The sequence below is a fragment of the Bidens hawaiensis genome, unplaced genomic scaffold (genome assembly GCF_021521415.1).
Source record: "Bidens hawaiensis isolate Kalapana, Puna unplaced genomic scaffold, B.hawaiensis_p1.1 tig00021352_1, whole genome shotgun sequence".
Lineage (NCBI taxonomy): Eukaryota > Viridiplantae > Streptophyta > Magnoliopsida > Asterales > Asteraceae > Bidens > Bidens hawaiensis.
In genome coordinates this window covers 149059-175285 of record NW_027493308.1, presented here as the reverse complement: position 1 = coordinate 175285, position 26227 = coordinate 149059, and the positions used below count along the sequence as shown (strand labels likewise).

Here is a 26227-nt window from a genome sequence, read left to right as displayed (position 1 = left end):
TCACTAATTGGCCTAGACCTACCTCAGTCTCAGAAGTCCGTAGTTTTCTCCGCCTTGCCGGTTATTATCGCCGATTTGTTGAAGGTTTTTCCGCCATCGCCCTACCCCTCACGCAACTGTTAAGGAAAGGGGTTAAGTTCTCCTGGAATGATGATCGAGAGAAAAGTTTTGAAGAACTAAAGAAGCGATTGGTTTCTAATCCGATTCTTACACTTCCTTCAGGCACGGGTGGATACCAAATTTATAGTGATGCTTCTAAGAAAGGTCTCGGCTGCGTCTTAATGCAGCATGGTAAAGTCATTGCATACGCCTCACGACAGTTGAAACCTTACGAGGTTAACTATCCGACGCATGACCTCGAACTCGCTGCAGTTATTTTCGCGTTGAAAATCTGGCGCCATTATCTTTATGGAGAGACTTGCGATATTTTCACTGATCATAAGAGCTTGAAATATATCTTCACTCAGAAGGAACTGAACATGAGACAGAGACGTTGGTTAGAACTTCTAAAAGATTACGACGCTATCATACAGTATCATCCGGGGAAGGCAAACGTTGTAGCCGATGCTCTTAGTCGGAAGAGTTCCGGAACGATAAATTCTTTTCAGCTGCAACCTCATATCCTCAATGATCTGGATAGATTGGGTATTGGTCTCCATTTTGGTGATACCAATGGATATCTAGCCAGATTTCAGATTGAGCCTGATCTAATTTCTCGAATCAAGAGTGCGCAATATGAAGACGGAGAAATTTGGGCAATTATACAGAATTTTGAGGGTGGTAAACAGTCAGAATTCAGAGAAGACGAACATGGCGTAGTTTGGTGTGGGAAACGGTTATGTGTTCCTAGCGATTCCACCCTACGGGAGTCGTTGTTAGCCGAGGCTCACAGTTCACCGTTCTCAATCCACCCCGGATCCACAAAGATGTATCGAGATCTTCGTCAACAATTTTGGTGGAGCGGTATGAAAGAGGACGTGGCCAGTTATGTCAGCAGATGCCTTACTTGTCAGCAAGTTAAAACTGAGCATCAAAGAGCTGGGGTTTTACTTCAGACACTTGACATTCCGGTATGGAAGTGGGATGATATCTCAATGGATTTTATTACCGGACTACCTAAAACGTTCAAAAGAAATGATGCTATTTGGGTTGTAGTCGATCGTTTGTCAAAATCGGCTCACTTTCTTCCGATTCAAAAAGGATTCTCAGTCAGTAAGTTATCCGATATTTTTACTCGAGAGATTGTGAGACTCCATGGCACCCCCGTCTCTATTGTTTGTGATCGAGACCCACGTTTCACTTCGCGTTTTTGGAAAGGGTTGCAGGCCGCATGGGGTACTAGATTGAGATTCAGTATCGCGTTTCATCCTCAGACTGACGGTCAGTCAGAACGTACCATTCAAACACTCGAAGATATGCTTCGAGCATGTGCTTTAGAGTGGAGTGGAAACTGGGACGAGTATTTAAGTCTGGTTGAGTTTGCCTACAATAATAGTTGGCAAGCTAGCATCGGTATGGCGCCATTCGAGCTTTTATATGGTCGTAAGTGTAGAGCCCCTAATTGTTGGGATGAGGTTGGTGAGAAAATTATTGAAGGGCCCGAGTTGGTACAGATTACAAATGAGAAAGTTACCATTGCTCGTGAGAAGCTAAAAGAGGCTCAGAGTCGACAGAAGAGCTATGCAGACCGACATCGTCGAGCTTTGGAATTTAATGTCGGTGATCGGGTATTCTTGCGAGTTTCACCTTGTAGAGGCGTTCAACGTTTTGGAATCAAGGGAAAACTTAGCCCAAGATTCATCGGACCGTTTGAAATTCTTGAAAGAGTTGGCGAAGTCTCTTATCGTTTGGCTTTACCACCTCAGTTATCTCATGTGCATAGGGTCTTTCACGTATCTCTTCTTAGGGGGTATAATTATCACCCATTACACATTGTTACCTATCCGCTCCATCTGATTCGCGAGGATTTATCTGTTGAAGAAGAACCTGAAGCTATTCTTGATCGTCAAGAACGCATTATGCGCAAGAAAACTATTCCATTCGTTAAGATTCTTTGGAAGAACCATTCTGAACGAGAAGCTACATGGGAGATGGAGGATACAATTCGTTCCCAATATCCGTATTTATTTCCGTTTTAGCACTTGGTGATTTCAGTTTGAATGGTTTTGATTTCATATGAATTCTGTTTTATATGTCCCAATATTTGTTTCTGAGACTTTGCAATTGCCATGTCTGAATTTATGAAAGTTTAAGTTTGTTTCGTTTCCGTGATATCCGAAAGTATGTGTCACCGTCTTACAATTTCGAGGACGAAATTTTTTTTTTAGGGGAGTATAATTATAATAACCCAAACTTTTGTATTAGATAACAAATGAATAAACATATATATGTATAATATATAAGATAATAATAAGAATAATAATAATAATAATAATAATGATAATAATTTAAAATTCGAAACCTCAATCCTTATCCATGCATGCCAACAAATTTCAGAGATTGGTGACATGATTTACGTTTCCACCTCAAATCATGGGAGCCTTTAAAACCCCCCTAAATCCCTTATTTACAACTCACGAAACCCACCACCGGTTCTGATTGTGCTTCTGTTTAACCACCGTATCATACCACCACCGCCGCCCTGGGAACCGTCACCGGAAAACGGAGACACTCATCGACCACCTAGCAAATCTGAGTTGTTCCTTTTCGCCGTATTAGTTTCAGATACCGACGACGTACGACACCACCGCCAACCATCACTTCCCTCCAATCTAGTTGTTTCTGTTCGCGACACGGGTAATTAAACGAACCCACTTTTGATTTTGATTTTTATCCTACTTGTACATCTTAATATCGAATATAGTTTTCAAAACTTTCAGTTGAAATTCCGACGATTTCGCCACCACCATCACGCAACGTGTACCGCCACTGTCATCTTAACCTGCGGTTTCGCCCCGACTCCAAACAGAAACCGATACAGTCATCATCGTTTAACGCAACACGCATCACCCCCGTCGTCTCCATCTTCGTTCTTTCGGTCCGACCATTGAGGTAATTTATCTTAGCCTATTTGGTGAACAATTGCTTGATTTCGTTATTTTGTTCCGACGACTAAGAGCTAGAAAATATATGTTGAACATAGTTTCCACATACTCACGTTTACGAAAGTCAAATGACCAACTCATGTTTTTAATAATCATATATGAATTTTGCATGAGAACTGGAGAGTGCATTATTATTTTGTTTATTATCTAAATTATGTAATAACTTAGCACATGCAGTTGTTACTTTTATAAATAATAATTTATTTATCTCACATTTATAGAGTTTTGAGCAGTCACGGATTGTTTACAAGTTAACTAATTACTAACTTACTTTGCATCTCTATTAGTTTTATGGTACCCAAAAATGTCATCATTATTCTATTAGTATTATGAAAAGTAATTGTGTTCACTAAATGGTTTATGTGGGAGTCATTAGTCATAACTCAACGAAAATTATTTAATAAAATGTCTATTAATACATTATATAAAAGTCCCAACCCTAAAGCCTTGTCGTCGGAAGGTCAATAACTTAACGCGTCGCATAAGTAAGTTTAGTTTCGTCAAAATTAATTGATCCATAAATAAACCATAGGTCCTCATAATTGTTGGAGACGAGCCAATTTATTTACTCTTGCTTAGCAACTAAGGTACGGTTTCCGTTTTTGTTTCCTCATAGTATTAATGTGATTCCGTTACTTTGTAGTACGGATTTTCGTTACGCGTCAGTTATATTTTGAGTTCAGTTATTTTATATAATATATTTTAGTTATACGACTTTAGTTCAGTACTCTGTTACCCGAGCATTTCTGACTTGTCGTTGGGGCGTCAACGACAAGGCACTTATCGTGACAGTGCGTAATCAAAGTTCACGGCGTCTCTGAAAGTACTCATGTAGTACCTTGGCCACTTAGAGGCGTATAGATCGATCTTAGCTCCGACTCCTGACTCCTGACTCCTGACATGGCACTTATCGTGACAGTGCGTAATCAAAGTTCACGGCGTCTCTGAAAGTACTCATGTAGTACCTTGGCCACTTAGAGGCGTATAGATCGATCTTAGCTCCGACTCCTGACTCCTGACTTCTGTTTGAGATGGAACAATGTGTGCACGCCACCCACACCGTCTCCTTGGTGCATGGACTAGCTAGCTGTGTACCCCTCTGTTTAGGCTCTGGGTGCTTCCGTATTACACGACCTATTTATTTTAACATCATCGTCGTGTATTTTAGTAATTATATTTTGTTTCGCTGTATTTCTGGTCCGTTTTGATATGTGTATACGCATTTGGTTAAATTTGAGTATATTCAGATTACGTCCCGATAGTGTATCGGATTTTGTTTCGCATCTAATTATAGTTCGGTCTAAAACGTGGTTTTATATCCGCAATAGTTTCAGTTTTATTTCAGTATGTGTTTTGTCTTATGTATGCCTGTTCTCTCCGTTACTGGGCAATTTTTGGCTCAGCCGTATTTTCTTGTTTGTGTCTGTCTTATTTGCTAACAGGTAATTCGGGAAATCGGGGAGATCAGTGATGAGAGTAAAATGAAGCTCAAGAATAAGGACTTGATTTAATTTTCTTTAAGCATTTAATAAATTTGACTTAGAATTTCTTTCAGTGTTTTTAACACTTTTGGTTGCCATGGGATTCTTTTCATTTCATTTAAAAGGTTTTTGTTTGGTCTATGATATCTGTAATAGTAACACGTCAGCCTGCTCCGGGTTGGGGTGTTACAGTAAAAGTGGTAAATAAATATACAAACTAATTATTGATATTTAGTGATATTGAAAAAAAAATACTAGTGAATTGTGCATATGATGTTTGATAAGCTTCACTATTTTAAGTTATGTTGTTTTCTTAGATTATCATAGTTACTGCTAGATAAATAAATTCAATTTGGGCTTGCCATTCGAAAGGGGTGGCGGCGCAGCTTGTTGCCCGCTTATCCACCTCTCTATTGTTTGTTAATGAATCCTTTTTTTTCAATATATGAGATTGCCAAACCTTTAACTGAATTCAATTCCTATAGGTTATATTTGTTAACAACTAGTTTTATTTCCACCTAAAATCCTTTAAATCTTGGATTTGCAAGGATTTAAACTCACCACCTCCAATTTAAAATGGCAGACACCATATCACTAGACCATTAGATTATGGGTACTATAGAGTTATAAGTTATAACAACCACAAAATACTTGGTAAACTTACATAATAAGGTTTAAATTTATTATCAATACAATTAAGTGAAGAAAAAAGGTTGATATTTAAATATTTATTCTATTAATTTAATTACCATTGATACAACACATCTTATATTGTTTGTTTAGTGGGCTCCACAAAAGAGTCAAATGGCTTTTCAGAATGGGCCATGGGCATGGACCGTTATATTGTACCAAAATTAGGCCTTATGCCCAGTGAAGGGTTGTCCCTTGTTTTATAGTAACTTAATTTGTTTTGTAATCTTTGTCTTAATTTATGAGCTAAATAATATAATTAAACTGAAATGACAAGTTAAAACTTTTATTGAATAAATAGTGTTTCTCAATATGTTATGAAACGATATATTTTCTATAAATATGTATGGTTGAAAATGTGATATATTTGTTAGATATTTTTATACAAATATGATATAATGAGGTTCTGCTTTCATTCACAACAAGGGCGTACAAAACAGGTTAGGATGCTTGAGGCGGGACATTCCTTGTTACCCAATATCTTTCGTATGGACAACATCTAATGAAATGAGAGTTGCCTAAGATGTCACGTATATCCCCTTTAAGACTTATCATCCTTATGGTGGGGTCCCACTATTATAAACATGGTATAACATAAGTGACGACCCTAATACAATTTTTAATATCTGGCACCTTATACCAACGAAGATTGTTCGTTTTGACAACCTGAAACTCACATATATATTTTGGTAGCTTAAGTGAAAACTTTATAGTAGGTTACTTATCATGGGTTTTCCCAACTCAATAACATTTTATTGTTATCAATTGTGTCGGGTTCACGGGTAAAAATGCGCAGTCAAAACCTGACTCATATTACTCATGTCAAAGATTTCAACTCTAACCCGCACACACACTAATCCGGATTAACTCGAACACAACCCGTTTAACCTATTTTTTTAAATGAGCAATACACATTGACAAATTACAAGCGGGTTATCAGCAAGTGTATTTGTCAAAAAAAAAATGTAGAAAAAACAAGAAGCATACAGTTTAAAGTCGGAAGAGTGAATAAGTAATATTAATATCTTTTTTTTTAAATACTAACAATCTTGAAATGGGTTAACATGCTTGAACCCGACTCGTATTTTTCTTAAACAAGTCATATTATATTATTAATCGACTAATAACCTGTATTTTTTCGTGCAAGAAGAATTGTCACCCCAATACCTACCCACATCATATTTAAATAACAACACATGTTTGCCTCTTGGCAAATATGTTAGGTACAAAAATCAAATCTAAATAAAAAATATATATATAATTTGCCTTCAAGATTTCATACCATGTCTTCTTTTGAACACCTAACCCATCGATTTATTCTAAGCATTTAAATCCATCAATTTTCTTGTAATAAACCCACAAATCTTTATCATTTTCATCGCCAATTTCTCCAATTAATCCACCAATTTGGGTTATAAATAATGTAAGATTATTATTATTCTTGATTACCCACATTTGTTTTAGCAAGATTATTTCATTTATTTGGTATGCATTTGAATTGTTAAAATTTATGTTAAATTTTGATTGAATTTAAAGATTCAAGATTGTATTTTGATCTGAATTTGGTTATGTTTTATTAATTACTCTGTTTTTTTTTTTTTTGACTTTTTATGGTCAACTTAGATTTTGCAAATTATAATATAGTATTACATAATAAATTTTATGGAATTGAACAGACATTATTAGTAAAAAAGTTTAAATTTTTATGAATTTTGAAGCTGAAGGGAAACTACTTTGACCCCAAAAGTCAAAATGTTACTTTTTATGTGTTGATGCGTTTGTTTGATTAATAGTGTATGCTATATGATAAGTTTGATGCATATGATAAAAAAGTATAAATCTTTGTCAATTATGAAGCTGACAATTTGACCTCAAAAGTCAAAATGTAACTCTCCTTATGTTGATGCATTTGTTGGATTAATATAAGTTTGATTTATATGATCAAAAAATTTATTAGTAAAAAAGGTTAAATCACCTGAAGAGAAACTCATTTGATCTTCAAAGTCAAAATGTAACTTTTTTTGTATTGATGCATTTGTTTGATTAATAGTTTATGTTATGATGTTATACATCTCAGTAAGTTTGATTTATTTGATAAAATAATTATTAGTAAAAAGTTAAAATATTTATCAATTTTGAAGCTAACGGTTTGACCTCAAAAGTCAAAATGTAACTCTTCTTGTGTTGATGCATTTGTTGATGAATATGTGCTTTAATTTGATGTATGTTATATGTTGATCTATTTAATTTTCAGAATGGCTGCAACAACATTTAATGGAAGTGTTGCTACCATCAAGACTCAAGGGTACATTGGTAATTTTGCACATCATCAAGATTTTGGAAGTACTTCTCTACCGTTGACCAAAAAAGGTTCCAAGATTGATCTTGGTTTATCGGGAAACTGGTCTAGAAAACGAGGTTTTTGTTCGATTCAAGCGTCATTATCTCGGGCTACAACGGTTTCAGACACTCCTGTTAATAGCACTAGTGTGGACTCAACTAAGAAAACACGTATGGTAACTATGATCTCTCTTTTTTAGGTTGGGTGGGTGGGTCGGCCGGGTTAGGTAACGGGTCAAAACATGTTTGGATTGTAATGGGGTTGACCCGTTAACAAATTTTGTTCATTATTTAAATAAATTTAAGCATGCATTAATAATGGTTGAAAAGGCAATACCTTTACAATAATAATCTAAATCTTTGACTAAAAGTTTTAACCTTTGCATGTTTTACTTGGTCATTTTTTAGTACAAGCAAGGTCCGTTTGGGTTGGCCCGTTAACACTTTTTGTCCATTTTCTAAAAAAATATTGAAACATGTGTTTTTAAAACCATAATTCTAAAGATGTAACCTTTGTTTATGTTGGTAAGTTTTCTGAAATTTGTGTTTTTTCATAATTATTTAGGACAACCCGAGTCAGTTTGGGTTGACCCGTTGACACCTTTGTCATCATTTAAATATAATTATGCATGCTGTAAAAATGTTTAAAAAAGCATTACCTTTACAATAATAATCTAAATCTTTGATTAAAACGATTTAGAAAGTTGTGAAATTTATGTTCTTTTTTGGTGACTTTCAAACCGTTTGGCCCGTTTGATATGACTTTTTTGACGCGTTACACACCATGAAGTTGAATCATTTATCCAAAAGATTCAACCTTTGCATGGCTTTCTTGGTGAAAGTTTTGAAATTTATGTTTTTTTATATAATCTGTTAGGGGAGGCTGCATTGATATTGATTAGGCACGGTGAGTCGTTATGGAACGAGAAGAACCTGTTCACGGGTTGTGTTGATGTGCCATTAACCAAAAAGGGTGTGGAAGAAGCAATTGAAGCCGGTAAAAGAATAAGCAATATACCAGTCGATATGATATATACATCCACACTTATTCGGGCTCAAATGACCACTATGCTTGCCATGACTCAGCACCGACGTAAGAAGGTATTCAAACTCCCTCTTTTCATGTGTTAGTGGTGGTAAGATTTTTTTTTTTTTTTTTTTGGTGGGGGTGGTTCGGGTGACGGGCCAAAACTTGTAAACGTTCAGTGAACCGTTCGGTGGGAAGTTTGTTTATGCTCGTTTATTTAATAAGTAAATATTTAGTTAAACGAACGAACATGAATACATGTCTCGTTTGATAAATATTAACATTGTCAACCTATTATAGGTGCCTATTGTCTTGCATAATGAAAGTCAACAAGCAGAATCTTGGAGTCAAATTTTTAGTCAAGAAACCGAAAAACAATGCATCCCGGTTGTTACCGCTTGGCAACTAAATGAACGAATGTAAGCACTGTATTTAATCTTTTTCATTTAAAGGATACAAAGGTGATTATTTTGATCCCAAATAATAAAAATAAATAAATTTACAACTTTTTTGTTATTTTTTTTTCTTTTAAATTTTTTATTATTTTCAGGTATGGAGAATTGCAGGGTCTAAACAAGCAGGAAACTGCTGATAAATATGGGAAAGAACAAGTGCATGAGTGGAGGCGAAGTTACGATGTACCGCCACCAAACGGGGAGAGTTTGGAAATGTGTGCTGAACGAGCAGTTGCATACTTTAAAGAACATGTGAGTATAATTAATTATTTATTTTTTAATAATCTCTACTTCCAAAAGAGTTAGTTATCATGAAAACAAAACATACGCGTGTGCATAATAGTAGTTGCAAGAACAAGAAATCAAGCGTACAATTGTTACGTGAAGAGGTAGAAAATGGGCGGGCCATGAAGGTTGGGTAACGGGTCCGGGTCAAAATCGGTAATTTCTAAACGAGTCGGTTGGGTTGACCGGAAAACATTTTACTGTCCATTTTTTTATAAAAAATCAGTGTTCAAAATGATTACAATAATCATAATAACCATACTTCACCAATAATCTGTTTTTGAGACAAATAGTTTAGGAGGTTTTCATGTTACTAATATTATTAAAATTTATTCAAAAATTGTTTAGATCGAACCTCAACTACAAGCGGGAAAGAATGTAATGATCGCAGCACACGGGAACTCTTTGAGGTCCATCATAATGTATCTTGACAAATTAACTTCTCAAGAGGTAAACTACTAATTTTATTTGTTATTTACTTATTTATCTTATTCCCATTGCGTAATCTTGAAAACCGAATGTTTTAATAATTTTTCAGGTTATAAGCTTAGAACTATCAACGGGGATACCGATGCTTTATATCGTAAAAGAAGAGAAATATATTAGAAGAGGAAGTCCAGCTGCACCAAGTGAGCCAAGTGTTTATGCTTACACCAAGGTGAATATTATTTTCATGGTTATTATTTATCGCTAACGGGTCAAATTTAAACATGTGTTGCTCGTTATTGCAGAATTTGGCTCAATACAGGCAGAAATTAGATGAGATGGTTCATTGATGACGCTGCAGCCTCGAAACTATCTCAGTTTACGATAGTGTTTTGAGTTGGTGGGTCCCATTCAAATGTGTTGATTTTTGAATTTCAGTAAAGTGTTGTTTAAGTATAAGTTTTGTGCAGTGGAAAGTAAAATTATGTGATGTTTCTAGTGTAATTGTTTCTCTTGTTTTAGAGGGATGTATGATTGTATGATATGGTAGAAAATAATTGAAATATAATGCATGGATTGTTATGGATGGATTAATCTTGTTAGTGACTATTGGCCAAAAATGAAGATAGTTAAAAGTATAATGAGACTAATAATAAACAGAAAAGTAAAATAGTTTGTAAACTTTTAACAAAATCTAACATCACAAGTGTTGTACATGTGACAATTGATGGCTGCGACGGCTCCAAGGTAGTGTCACGGTGGCAGTGGTGGTGTCAGCAATGGTGACGGTGGTGGTCATGTCAATGGTAGCATCGGTAGTGATGCCGATGGCTGTAGAGAAACAATTATTATAGTTTTCTGTTTTGATTTGTTCCTTTGATAAACCTAAATTTCTTATGCTTGATATGTTCAAAAAGCTCGAAGCTCGCCGTTCGATAAAAGTTCGAATAAAACTAACTAAAAAAGCTTGTTTTGAAACAACCTGAGCTAAGTTGCCTCATTTTTGTAACTGATCCAAACTCGTCCTAAGCTCAACTCGGATCATAACTTGGCTTGTCAGCTCTATAAGCTGCCTCGCTTTATGCTTACAATGATCAATGTTTGAATGCTTGAATGCTAAACTTGTTTAGTTGTTTATATGATTACATCTACACAATTAGTGCTTAAAGTGCTCATTATTATTTCGGTTCTGTTGTTTCTTGAATACCATTTAAATTTATATACTCTTCTACAGACCAATACAATAATATATTAATATATTTCTTGTCTATTAAAAACTTCATAAAAATCTAACACTAGTCATTTTCAAATAACCCAACACATATAATATATAGAAAGTGTAAAAAATTAAAAACCATCTGAAAAAGCACCATCCTTTGTATTGTATACAAAATCCATTTCTATTCTTGGTGTTGTATAAAAACTACAGCCACCATCACAACTTGTGTGCCCCACCAAAACATTAAATATTATAGTTTTACCAATTTACACTTATACCCTTTAAGGCTTTAACCCACACCACCAGTAACCTCCATATTATAGTCTTTTTTCCAGTTTCAAAAAAGGGTTCGCGGTAGGTTTGGGGTTCAGGGTCGGAAACCCATTCTTCACGGTGTAGTCCATGAACCCCAAGTTCGCATTAGTTTTCTCGAAATGATTAATAAAAATCATTGGCCTCTATATTGCAAGGTGTATCGGGACCGATCAACATCATCATCCGAATCCTCTACGATGGTTTGTTAAACGGTAGATACCCCCCGTTTCTTGATGTTGAAGACGAGTTTGTTTTGTCTACATCCCCTAACGACGCCCCCACCCTAGGGTCATGCGCTCTCCCGTTTCTCGATGTTGAAGACGAGTTTGTTTTATCCACATCCCCTAACGACGCCCCCACCCTAGGGTCATACGGTCTCCCGTTTCTTGATGTTGAAGACGAGTTTGTTTTATCAGCATCCACTAACAACGCCCCTTCCCTAGGGTCATACGGGCTTTGTCTAAACCCAGGCCTCGTATGACCCCTTGTGTTAGAATAATTGGTCGGTGGCGGACCATAGGGTGGCGGCAGTGGTGCCACTGCCGCCTTGGGTGCCGCTAGGAAGTCTTTAGGAATCGAATCCATATCCATGTAGCATTTTCTAGCCTTCGCATCAGCAATTAGAGCCGCCCAATCGTCCGATTGAACCAGTGAACTCGCGTTCCCCATCACCTGCGTAATACAAACAATTCGATACAAACAATGCGCTCTCCCGTTTCTCGATGTTGAAGACGAGTTTGTTTTATCCACATCCCCTAACGACGCCCCCACCCTAGGGTCATACGGTCTCCCGTTTCTTGATGTTGAAGACGAGTTTGTTTTATCAGCATCCACTAACAACGCCCCTACCCTAGGGTCATACGGGCTTTGTCTAAACCCAGGCCTCGTATGACCCCTTGTGTTAGAATAATTGGTCGGTGGCGGACCATAGGGTGGCGGCAGTGGTGCCACTGCCGCCTTGGGTGCCGCTAGGAAGTCTTTAGGAATCGAATCCATATCCATGTAGCATTTTCTAGCCTTCGCATCAGCAATTAGAGCCGCCCAATCGTCCGATTGAACCAGTGAACTCGCGTTCCCCATCACCTGCGTAATACAAACAATTCGATACCAAACGAAAATAACTAAAACAGTAAAATAATAATAATAATAATAATAATATAATCTATACCCAAAGTGCCCTTCTAGCCCGAGTAAGAGCAACATTCATCCGACGAATATCAGCAACAAAACCAACACCATGGCCAGAAGCCCGAACGCATGACATAATGATGACATCACGCTCTTGCCCTTGGAACGCATCAACCGTATTAATATAAATATCTTTCCCTCTTCACTATTCAACACTTCTTCAAACTCGCGTTGTATGCATTTCAACTGTAACTTATATGGTGTAATAATCCCAACCGACACTTTCGGTATACCCAAATTCTTAACCGCTTTCTGTAAATGTTCATATATTCGTAAACAAAACTGAGCTTCGTGTACGTTCTGGTAAGACACCGACCCGCCCCGGTGTGATTCCCGCCCGTGTGTAATATCATAAAAAACATACGGTCTGAGTAACGGGTCTTTGTAGTAAAACTCGTCCGGTAAATTGGTAACACTTTCACTATCGGTAAGCCGTCCTTGGTAAAAATGCCGCGATGGAAAATCACGTATCTGAGGGTGCATTCGGTATTGAACGGATAATAATATTGCCAGGCAGCCCGCTTGTTGAAACCTTTCGAAAAGACTTCTACTATATAATAAAGTACCAACGGCTTTACTGATAACGGTTGCAGGTAGTTGTTGCGGGTCCCCAACCAGAACACACCGAGCTGCACCGAGGGCTAGCGGTGGTAGCACCCCGACCTCACTAGCTTGAGCCGCTTCGTCTATAACAACCATATCGAACCCATGGGTTAACCGTGAAATAGCTTCCGACCGCTGCTTGACACGGTTGTGAAAACGATTTCAGCTTCATTTGCAAAACTCGCCTCGAGACTAGCCCGGGCTTCCTCCAGGTTAAAATTACCAGGCTTGAATTTTCCCTCCAAAATTAGAAGATGGGACATCTCAACCAACACTTTATCACGGTTCTCGACAACGGCTGCGAGGTTTTGTAACAATGAGTCACGGTTTTGGTCACGGGCCATGAGGACGTCTGGATCAACACCCACAGAACCTTGGACGCGGCCAGCATGGGCTGCAACATTAAGCTGCCTTTGAAGGGCTGATATTTGTTGAGACAATTGAGCTTCACGGGCTTTTAACTGGTGCAACCACCCATATACTTCTTCACGGCTTTTAACCAAAAGCTGCTCTGTCTACGTTCGACTGACACTGCTTGAGCGGCCCGCGTTTGCGAATCGACCCCAACTCGAGCAACATCAGGCCGGTAAACTTTCATCTCACCATCAATGAACCCACGGTCAAGAACACGGGTCAAGAGCTCATCCGTGGCAGCATTAGAAGGTGCACAAACGAGCATTCGTGATTTTGGGCAGAGTTTATGAAGGGTTCGAAAGAGGTTCTCGTCCATGTTTTGGAGAACCTGGTCAATGGACCCATCTGGGACAGTTTCAGAAGACAGGGTTTCAGTTGCTTGTTTGTAGCTTTCGGGTGCAAGTTTTTTAAGTAATGCGGTATAATAGTGCTGATATTGTACAAGATGAATCACGTTTAGCATTCCCCATACGGTATGGGTTTTTCCGGAGTAAACGGCCATGGATCTTGTTTTTTAGTTAAATTATTGTTTGTACCAGCAGCAGTATGCATCGCGGCCCAGTGGATCTACAAAATTTGTTGTGAAACATTCGGGCATTGTGGGAGTTTGTTCTTCATATTTAGGGAAATGATGTGGACTCGGTTGAAGAATCGCAGTTTGCATCTGTAAAAAAGTAAGGTTTAACCATATCAGTTGTTTGAAGTTTTGTACAACTTTGACCCATTTAGTAATTTTGACCCGTTTAAAATTCACCTGTGAATTGAGTCTGCGAAATGCATGCAAAGCAATATACTCTCTTTGGGTTGTAGCAAGTGCACCAAGAATGGTTAAAAACCATACTCCGTTATGTTGAAATTTATCTAAAATGTGCTCATCATCAACCTTGCTGTATATGTTAAAAACCAAAAAAAAAAAAAAAAACTTTATTAGCACACCTAACATATAACAGGGTTCCATAAAAAAATATATAACATAAATAAGTAAATAAACCTGTAAGAATCATAAGAATCTCCAACATAAAAATGAAGAACAGCCCCTAATGGATCACGGGTATCTATCGGTATGTGACGTCTTACAGTACCAGCTACACGTCCACTAACCTCGGTTTCGTCTCTAACCGTTCTCTTAGATTTAACTGCTTAACAACACAATGTTTTCGCTTATTATTTGACCCATTTGACCAGATTTATAAATTTGAGAATAAAAACAAACCTGTCCCGGGTCTATGGGTTGAAAGCACTGCCACATCACCCTCTTGAAATTCCATCTGTATTCGCTTGTAGGTAGAAGTGTCACATCGTACCATCCTGCGACCACATATAAAATCAAGTAAGAACATTACTAAAAAAAATATAAATACATAATATATGATGTAATTATTTAATACCTCATTCTCTTCTCTCAACATTCTTTATCCGAACCATTGTATGTGAGTCTCTAGATGCTGTTTCAGTCAATTCCTCCCATGTACTGTAAAGTTGGGCCCGGCATTCTTCAAAAAGTAAAGGCTCAAAAACCCGAACATATTCTTCAACCGACTCAAAGCTTCCTGGAACACACTGAAGCTCTGTTTCCCCTGTATTTTCAAAATAATATATATGTATATATTACACGATAAGTTTAAACAGATAACAAGAATATTAATAAAAAGAAGTAAATTATCATACCCGGATGCTGCCAGAACTTTCATTGGTCACCTCCCGCAGAAGACGTTCTACTGATGAATCTTGATATTGAGTGTTGGCAGTGATTGGATTTCTAGAAGGAAGCCTAAGACGTTCTACTGATGAATCTTGATAAGTGTTGACAGTAACTGGTTTTCTTGAAGGAAGCTTTTTAACTCCTGTTTCAGTGTCGCTTTGACCTTGACCAGTTAAAGGCGGTCGTTTATGTGGAATTTTTATCTGTCTTGAATCGGTTGACTGCTTTAATTGGCTCTGTTTATGATCTAAAAAAAGTTTATCCTCTGTAACAAGAGTTGTTCCACTAATTGACCTTTTGGACTGAGTGACAGATCCTGAATTCATATCATTCTCACTACATTCAGATTTGATAGCACTAGACTCTTCATTGTTTGACCGGTCAGGCTGTTCAGTATCATTCATGTTCGACTGGTCAAACACCATTTCTCCACTGACCTCAGAAGACTCAAAAACAGGTCGTGGTTCTTTCACGAGACGCGTGGTGGGGGCAAAAAGTTTGGCTTTCTTGGAGTCGGGACTTTAACGGGTCCAGCTTGCTTAACATCTTCTAAATTAAGAAACATGGTTTGCCTACTTCGCTTTTTACCCAACGTCTCCTTTTGTTGGTCAACTTTAGGCCGTTTTCGAGGTTCGGTTGCGAGTTTCAAAGCATGAGCTGCTTCGTTACCTCTAATCTCTCTACGTTTTGGACTACCATTATTATTTATATCATATAAGGCAGAATCACCCTTTAAATTATTAACATTAGAAGACATGTTAACATCATTCAAGCCACTATCATCAGACCATTCACCTTCTTCCTTTTCAACACGCGAATTAGAAGATGCCTGAGGAAATGTACGGGTTTTTACTGGTTTATGAGAAGTGCTAGATTTTGTAGATAATTTAGAAGTGTTTACTGTTGTCGGGACCGCCCGTTTGTTCTCCCCATCCACCATAGCAAGTTCATTCAGATTAAATCTTTCACTAATAGAATTATAAATCTTCCCCGGAAACCTTTGAATCCAAATTAAATTCTTTGAAATAATGCAAATAATTAGGCTCTGCAAACAAATATACAATTATTATTATAAAATTAAAAAAATTCACATTAGCTTCTCTATCTCTATAGTTTAATTAAAACAAACCATTATCCCTAAATTTTGTTCATTTTCAAAAAACATTCTACATTCTCAATCTCTGTTAGAATATTTCTCTTTATGTTTTTATTATTTCTATGTTTCTTCTATTTACAAATTTAGCTACCAAAATAAATCCAAGCTGTAAAAATTGGATAAAACAAGATGTCCATAAAACAATTAATTACTTTAACTGGCATTGAAGTTCATAAATTCAAGATATGGTTCGTTACCTTAACTAGCATTAAGTTGATGCTCAATTAAGTAACATTTAATTTCATTCTGATCTCAATCTACTGAAAATACAAAATCAAACTTTATCAGGCATTTCATCAAGCAAGTGGCACAAAATGCTATATTTCAATAATCATACTTTATCATGCACAAAATATATACTTAACACAATGTAGAAATGTCAAATTTTATTAATAGTATGCTACCTAACACAGATGTATTAACACACTTTTAAATGAAGTTTACAACAAGAGTAATACAAATGCATACAATAGCATAATAGTCATCAAAGTATGATAAACCTAAACTCTAACATACTTAATTCATCATTAAAATGATATTAACAATTTAACAGAGATTCGACACTGCAGCAATGGATTAAACCCTAACATACTCAACTGGACGCATAAACACGATACAAATTGGAGCAAATTAAACTAGATTGTGGCCTACTTACATTCAATAAACCCTGGGTGACAAAAAGAAAACAGAAGCATCAAGAACTGAAACTGAAGATAAAATTTGGCTGTAAATTGAAGAAAATTAGTATAGATAACTACGTAGGTATTTTTTTTATAATGGCTGTGTATTGATTGGAATTCGTACACGCTCAATGAACTCGCGCACACCCAAAAACTTTGTAGGCCTAAACTGAATTTCAATAAACGCTCAATAGATTCGATCCGGCACGGAAAAAATTGATCCAGAATTCGTACTCCATTACGATCGATTTGAATTTCAATTACAATTGGGACCTACCAGTTGATCGGAATCAGATTAAAGGGCGAGTTAGATCAATGTACCGGCCAATTGAATTCACAATTTCAGTGGTGATTGGTAGGTCTGTAATTTCGTTCCGGTACAACTCGTGCCAATACAAAATTCGCGGCTCATATATCTATTTCGGTAAGACGGTAACTATGATTCACATCAGCTTCTCTATCTCTAAAACAAAACTAAAAAACACCATTATCTCTATATGTTCATTTTGAAACTACATTTCATTCTCTATGTCTATTAGTCTATTTATTTCTCTTTATAGTTTGATTAAAGTAACTAATTTTTTTGTGGACTGCTTTGTTTATCCAAGCTGTCAAAATTGGATAAACAAAGCAGTCAACAAAAAAATTAGTTACTTTAACCGGCATTGAAGTTCATAAATTCGAGATACAATTAGTTACCTTAACCAGTATAAACGTTCATGCTCATCTACGCAACATCTAATTTCATTCTGATATCAATGACTTAATCTACTTAAAATACAAAATCTTACGTTATCAGGCATTTCTTCGAGCAAGTGGCACAAAATGGCAAATTCATTAATCATAATTTATCACACATTTCATCAAGCAAGTGGCACGCGTATACTAAACACAATGTAATAACATCAAATTATATTAATTACACTTATCAGGCATTTCATAGAGCAAGTGGCACACATATACCATAGTTATCAAATGTGCTAGGCGCAAAAAAAAGCAAGGGTTTAAGAAAAAAAAAACTCTCAAACAAATAAAAAAAATTAAAAATATATTGTGCATAACAAAAATAATACTATTCATCAAATAAAATAAACAAAAGCTGTTATATAACACATAATATTATCTAACTAGTACCAAAAGTTCTAAAATAGTCAAGATTCAAATGTAATTCCAAAACTTGAGTAACTAAATGTTCGAGCTCTCCTAAATCTAAGTTTCAGTTGCACTCCTTGCGTTTCTGTCCTAGACAACACTGAAACACTCGCCTAGTAACTAGAAGCGCATTTATCGAGCCTCGCCTGAAAAGTGGGAGTAGGTGCAAGGAGCGAGGGCTTTTAATAACTATGGGATATACTACACACAACGTAAAAATGTCAAATTTCATAATTATACTTCATCAAGCATTTCATCGAACACGTGGCACGCGTACACAAAACACAAAGTAAAATTGCCAGATTATACTAATCATACTTCATCGATCACGTGGCACGCGTACACTGACCACAGAGTAAAAACGCCAAATTACATTAATCAAACTTTATCGGACATTTCGTCAAGCAAGTGGCGCGCATATGTCAAATTATACTAATCATACTTTAACAGGCATTTCATCGAGCACGTGGCACGCGTACGCTAACCACAGAGTTAAGACGCCAAATTATACTAATAGTACTTTATCAATTTCATCGAGCAAGTGGCACGCAAATGTCAAATCTTATTAATCATAATCAGGCATTTCATCGAGCAAGTGGCGGCGCGCGTATACTAAACAAAATGTAGAAATATCAAATGATATATTAATATTATTAACAGACTTTCACATGAAGTTTACAACAACAGTAATACATCAATAACATATTAGGTGCTGTTTGTTTTTTCAGAGGTAAAACATCTGCAGTCTGCGGACCATATCTGCAGGCATCTGCAGCAGAAGAGGTGGACCAAACATCTGCAGACTGTAAGAAGAAGACTGTTTGTTTTTTAACTAAATGAGCAATTTTTTGTTCATTTGTTAAATAAACGAATATCCTAACAAAAGTTTCATCAAATGTTCGGTTCATATACAGGCCTACTTAAGTTGATTCTGGGATTAAATTGCCTGGTCTGTTTTCTACTACTACTACTAGAAGCTTGTGTTCATGAACCAAATATGTGTCTGCAATGAACATATTTAAAATCAATGATATATAAAAAGTGAGAGATTGATTAATACCATCAGCAACAGCCATCCCGATATCTTCCATGGTTATAAGCCCCTTTTCCATAGCTTCCTTCTGGTCCTGTTCAGTAGATTATTCAGTTCAACAAGCTAATTTAAACATGGTAATAATGAATTAATAATACATAAATAGTGAATTAATCATCAAAGTATCATAAACCTAAACCCTAACATACTCAATTGGATGCATAATAAACTACTAATAATTGTGGCCTAATTATACATTCAGTAAACCATAACTATAAACAATTAATAATAATAATAATACGCACCTGTTGAAATCGAGAATCAAAACTGTGAATCTGATGGAATTGAGCGATGAATTAGCTTTTATAGACGAAGATGACGGTAGTAAGTAACGGGTTGATTTAGGGTTTAGTGAACGGATCCGACCCGACCCGGTTAGATTTCACCAAACTCTAATATTGCATATATGACCCCCACAATTTAGAAATTACGAGTAAGGTCGGATAGACCACTCTTGGTCTGTGACTTGGATGGACGTTAAACTTTGTTGTTAAATGAATACGACATGACCAAAATGCCTATATGTTGAAAAAATATAATTATACTTATTGATTTTGATGTTTGTTACATACGCCAAAACTTAACGTTCGTTCAAGTACATTACGATTGGTCAACTATTGAGCCATACTTGTAATTTCCAAAATGTTGAGATCATAGATGCGCTATCAATAAATTGCTAGACTATTTGTGTAATTAGCTTACGAGACTGTGTGTGTAAATGTGTGAAAACCATGACATGGATTAATTAAATATAAATAAATTATTTAGTATATGATTAATAAAATACATCTTTCCTCTACCATGATTATTTATCTTGTTATCGTTTAAGTAAATATGATGATAAAAATATTACAGTCTAACAAAGATTAAGAAAAATGCATATGTCACAAGAAACTAGATAATGGTTTGAACTTGTCTCGTATCTATACTATATAATAAATAAAAGTTTTTAATGTCACATTGCATCACATAATATAGCTTCTTATAAAAAATTTTCACCTTTCTCTCTCTTATTAAATACATTTCCCTTTTTTATTAATGGTTTTATATTTAATTTTTTTTCCTTCTTTACCAATTATTTTCTCTTTTTAATTTAAATTTTTAATACAAACATAGATATATTATTTAATTTATATAAATATGTTGTATTAGTTATTAATATTAATCTTTTATAAGTAACAAATTTTCACGTTGATTTAGATAAAATAATTAATTTCAAATAAAACTTTAGGTTTGTTTTGCAATAAATATTAAGAAAAGCTAAAGTCAATCACTATAGATGGTTTGATTTATTTTTGAGACAGCCTGTTTTAACGCATCGTAAGTGATGTGTTTCATTATCTAAAGTTGAAATAAAAAACAAAACGAAACTACTAATTTTGATATGTTGGTTAAAATTACAAATATTGTATACAAAAAAATATTTAGAGATTTATGAATTTTCAACAATATTTTATTTATTTATCGTGTAATACGTAATTTATTCTACCATATATTATATCTTTATATCATTTGAACATATTTACATTGTGTTATTATCTAAACAAATTTATTTATTCTAACTCGTGTTTTACACGGGTTTTAATGCCATATGTCATTACACGTGAGTGATCCTTACAAAATTTTCTCATTTCTCTCATATTAAATATATATTTATTTTTCTTCTTAATAGTTTTATATTTTATTTTTCAATATATTATTATTGAGTAAACTGCGGTTTTCGTCCCTATGGTTTGTCGAAATCTGCGGTTTTAGTCCAATAGTTTTCCCTCATCTCTCTCATATTAACTATGTTGACACTTAGGGGGTGTTTGTTTTTTCTTCAAACATCTTCAAGGGAGCTAATGTCTGCAGGCGCGCAGACATTAGCCTTGAAGACTGTTTGTTTTTTTTCTTAAAACAGATCTGAAGTTATCTTCTTTCATCTTAAAAGAAAAGCAAGGAAATCTTGCTTAAAACATCTTCACAAAAAAACCCTACTCTTCTCCCTTTGCAGCCACCCTCTCATCCACTGCTCCTACCACCGTCCGCCAACACCACCACCCACCGTACGCCGCCACCACCACCCCCGTACCCCGCCGCCACCGTCCACCACCATCCACCGCCACCACCACCGTCCACCACCCACCATCCATCACCACCACCGTCCACCACCCACCATCCATCACCACCACCGTCCGCCACCACCACCACCATCCATCACCGCCACCACCACCATCCATCACCCACCACCACCACCATCCATCACCGCCACCACCACCACCATCCATCACCGCCACCACCACCGTCCACCACCCACCATCCATCACCACCACCGTCCACCACCCACCATCCATCACCACCACCGTCCGCCACCACCACCACCATCCATCACCACCACCGTCCACCACCCACCATCCATCACCACCACCACCATCCATCACCACCACCACCATCCATCACCCACCACCACCACCATCCATCACCACCACCGTCCACCACCAACCAAAACCATCCATCACCACCACCCATTGTCCACCACCACCATCCACCGCCACTACCCACCGTCCGCCGCCACTACCACCATCCACCACCACCACCTTCCACCACCCACCAAAACCAAATCGGCATGGCAAGCAAAGACTAAAAACTAGATGTAACTTGAATAAATGACTTCTATCTTGTGAGATAAGTTTGACAGTTATGCAGACAGTATCAGCTTATAAAAACAAACAGTCTTATATTTTCAGCTTGCAGATCTTCAGACCACATCTTCAGTTGCAGACATGAAAACAGATGAAATCAGCTTGCAGACAGTTTATGTCTGCAAAAACAAACAGCACCTTACAAAATTTTCCCTCGTCTCACATATTAACTACATTTCTCTTTTTAATATTTCATTTTCAATTTTTAATAATTCTATCATAATTTAAAAGAATTAATACCATCATAAATATGTTAATTTGTTTAATAAAATGTATTGCGTTAGTTATTAATATTTGATTTTTATAAGTGACCAATACAAAACGGGTGAGTTTCTTTAACCAATTAAAGTATCAAACATTGTTCATGTCAAAACAGTTTAAGATTAGAATGAGTTTTGGTCCACAAGTTGGTTTAAAAAAGTCATTTACAACTAACTTTTGATATAGAAAATAACAAAGAAATAATTTATGACTTATGAATTTTCTAACAACTTTTCATTTCCAAATTGCGTAATGTGTAATTTTTTTATTGTATAATATATCTTTATATATGTGATACATGTTTTTTGTATTTCACATTATGTTATTATTTAAAAAAAATTACTTATTCTAACCCGTGTGCTACACGGGTAACTAACCTAGTCAAACAATAAATAATGGTATATGATATAAAATTATATAAAAAAAAACTACGTTTCTTGCTTGGCAAGAAAGTGCGAGCAACAATAGTTTAGTAAATACATAATTGTGTTTTCACTTAACACGATCTTATGGTTAATTTGAATGTCACGTTTATAGATTCTTTATCGTATTATATTTATCATAAATTATGAACGTGTTTGAATGTTATGTTTATAATACTCGTGTTTGAAACTTCTTTATGTTGTTAAATGCAGTTTCTTTGTTAGATTACTTTTTACAAAATTACTTCATGGCATTACGGTAGGACCGTATCGTATATTTCCATTTGAAAAAAAGCGTGTATCCGTAATAACTTACAACCGAGCAAAATTTGTTAAAAAGAATTTATAAACTCGAAGTGATAATTAATTTTCTAAAATAGAGACTTATATTTGAATAAACATTATATGCTTACTCAAGAAAATACCTTTTTACAAGTAATATATTTAATTATGGGTGACAATCTGAAAATACCTTTTTACATTATATGCTTACTCATGAAAATACCTTTTTACAAGTAATATATCCTTCATCAACTTTTATAATTTTATATTTTGTAATATTGAATTGTGTGATGGATGAACCACTAGGCAGTGCTCTATTGAAAGACAAGCTTAAAATCATTTAAGTAGGCACTAGCCTTTAAACTTAAAAGGCTTTGGATTCTCATATGAATCATGAACTCTATTGAAAGACAAGCCCACTGGGCTCAATTTTACACTCACATAAGTGGTCTCATTATACCTGTCTTGTCAAGGTTAAAATCATTTTGGGCTAAACGCCTAACAACGTTAATATATTGTAAGTACGGATGACAAAAAAAACGGGTTGGGCCCGGGAAATCAGTTTCTGAACTGGCCCACTTCATTAATACCCGAACCACCCCTCATGTTGTATACCAGTTTGTAGTCGCATTCACTCGGCTTTGAACCAGAACCAATTTGAAACACATACAAAAAAGGGTGTTTTTTTCCCAACCCGGTTTATCTGAATTGGTTGATCCTTTTGAACATTTTTGTCTCCTAAAACGGGTTTATAACTCGAACCAGTTTTTTACAGATATATTTTTTATAACATGTTGACCAACCGAGTTCAGTTTATTACCCAAACCAGTTTTGCAATTAAACCAGCTTTGTACGGCACTAGTTATAAGTTCACTAGCCTAGACGAGCTTCTAACTTTTATTCGAATTTTTAGGTTAGACACATTCAGACCGACATATGCTATAAGATATTTCTATATGGGCTTAAGCTAACTTATCTAGGCTATAAATTTATACGAGTTAGATCGCTCGTCTCAAAAATTATATGACTATATTTTATTGAACATTATAAGTTTGAAAATTTTACTTTGGAATTATATTCTTTGAAATTTCTACTTTTGAATTACATTCTTTTACTTTGTTCATCATTTAATAATACAATGCATATAACCATGTAGTAGGACAAAACTCAAAAGTAATGCTGATAGGATAATAAAATGTAGTTTTTTTTTCTTTGAATAATTACTGATAACTTGATAAGATATACGAGCAAGCTCATAGCAACACTAACAACGGGAGTTATCATCATCTCTATCCGTTGTATAATATAAAACAAGTTAATGGTAGTCCGTGTTCAACGTAAGGCTCCCTCCTCCTCCTCCAGCTCTCCGGCCGCCTCATGTATTTCGGACGATAACTTGATGTTTTCCGCTTAGGAAACAAATATCTTATTTTTCTGGACTAGAGGACATGACATATAGAAGTTGCAATAGTCATTACAATTTTGTGATTATAATTGTATAAGAAATTATTCACATTTTTAACCATGTATAAAAGCATAATTATCTATTACAAATTTGATAGTCCAATGTGACTTTTTTGGGCTTGTTTACTATCTTTTAAAGCCCACATAGAAAACTTTTGGAGCCCATATTAGCATTCATCGTTTCGTACATCCAAAATTTTCATTGAACGCATTTATAAAATATTTGTTATTTATAAGAAGGTTGATTTATAAAATTTTCATTGAACGTATTTAAAATAATTGAATGTATCAATGTATCATACATTATTGTGTTTGTAGTAATATATATATCTTGCTTTACATATGGTCTAGCACCCTATCTAAAACTGTTTTATATTAAAAATATTAGTAAATAGACAAAATAAATATTAAAGAAAGGAAAACAAAAATACGTAAGTAATGAATAAATGGATCATGAAACATATATAAAGGTGCAGTAGTGTTGTAAAATATCGATTGTGCGTCGATTAATTGCAAACCCCTACCTCATCGGTTAATTTTGGGCTAATCAGTCAGTGGTCAAATCCAACCAAAATCAGGAATAATGGGACTTAGTCGGTGGTTTCCGGCAAGATTCTGACAAAAATCAGCGGTTCCGAAGAGTTTCCGGCCAAAATCAGGGGTTTTCAGCGAGATTCTAGTTAGATTCCGACCAAAATTTGTTTGTATATACATAAAACTGAAATTACATATAAAAATGTGTTTGTGTGTGTGTGTATAAAACTAAAATTATACATCAAACTTCAATCCGATTTAATCCTGATTAATCGATAGTCCCTACGGCCGGCTAGCTACTAGCTATTTTACAGTACATAGAAGTCATTTATAAACCCTATATACGTTGTTGGAGGACTCAAAGTGTCATCAATGACATCAATGATGGAGTGGACTCGGGATGGGACTTGCACCAATCAGTGACGCCTACTCCATTTCATGGATGTCGATACCAAAGCAAATTTCATCTCTGACAGATTAATCATGTCACTATCTCGAACGCCATTTTACTCTCCAATGGTCATATAACTGTTTCTTGCCATCTAATTAAAGAGGAAAGTATCTATCTATTCTAATAAAAGCCTATCATTTTTGCCACTTGTCAACACCATAGCACTCCTCACCTTTTTTTCAACCAATTTTCATATATGGTCCTTATCTTTTAAGTTATTTCAATATACGACATTAAAATTATAGGTTTATTCTAACTAAATCCATTACTACATATAATAAGTATTCTCCATATGGATTGACAAGAAACGATAAGTGAATTTTGAAGTGTTAATTAAAGTGCTTATTATGGTTTATATTCAAAATAATAAACAATAAACATTCTATTCATAATATGTGGAATGAGAACAATCGACTTGGACTAAATTCTGATAATGTCAGCGCCAAGGCTTAGCCTTTAACACCTAAAAATACATATGATTTTAAAACTACAAGTTTTCGGGTTGACCCGAAACCTAGAATTCAGACCCAGAACCAACCCGAATTACTTTGGTTCAGGTTCGGGTTAGTATTTTCTTGTGTTCGAGTTTCTCGGGTCAGGTAAGTTTGGGTTCAGGTACGGGCTTTCTTGGGTTGGGTTTCATGTTACGGGTAAAAGTGACAGCTCTACTGTTTTGGACAAAAATCTGTTAAGGATCAAGTATCCAAATTTGTTAAGTGAGGTGAGGTGCTAACTCGATGATGACAATTGTATAAGCGTAATATTGGTGAACACGACGATTTGATCACGAGGGAAAAAG

The 26227-nt window shown here is 35.7% G+C and overlaps 1 protein-coding gene and 1 pseudogene across 2 annotated transcripts; one reads left to right on the top strand and one right to left on the bottom strand.

Annotated features, from left to right (window-relative positions):
- Positions 1-6542: 6542 nt before the first annotated feature.
- On the top strand, positions 6543-10208 carry LOC143563282 (2,3-bisphosphoglycerate-dependent phosphoglycerate mutase 1-like). The gene is made up of 8 exons (XM_077050860.1): positions 6543-6698; positions 7530-7786; positions 8493-8716; positions 8943-9061; positions 9193-9349; positions 9731-9832; positions 9921-10040; positions 10114-10208. Exons 2-8 carry the CDS (start codon positions 7531-7533, stop codon positions 10156-10158), a joined length of 1023 nt encoding a protein of 340 aa, XP_076906975.1. The 5' UTR covers positions 6543-6698; position 7530; the 3' UTR covers positions 10159-10208.
- A 1326-nt stretch (positions 10209-11534) lies between these two features.
- Positions 11535-15674, bottom strand: LOC143563295 (uncharacterized; annotated as a pseudogene). Its single transcript, XR_013140644.1, has 8 exons — positions 15267-15674; positions 15216-15222; positions 14936-15124; positions 14761-14855; positions 14539-14683; positions 14302-14434; positions 12511-14211; positions 11535-12425 (listed from the first exon to the last, which is right to left on the bottom strand). The product of XR_013140644.1 is annotated as an uncharacterized LOC143563295 (transcript).
- Positions 15675-26227: the final 10553 nt, after the last annotated feature.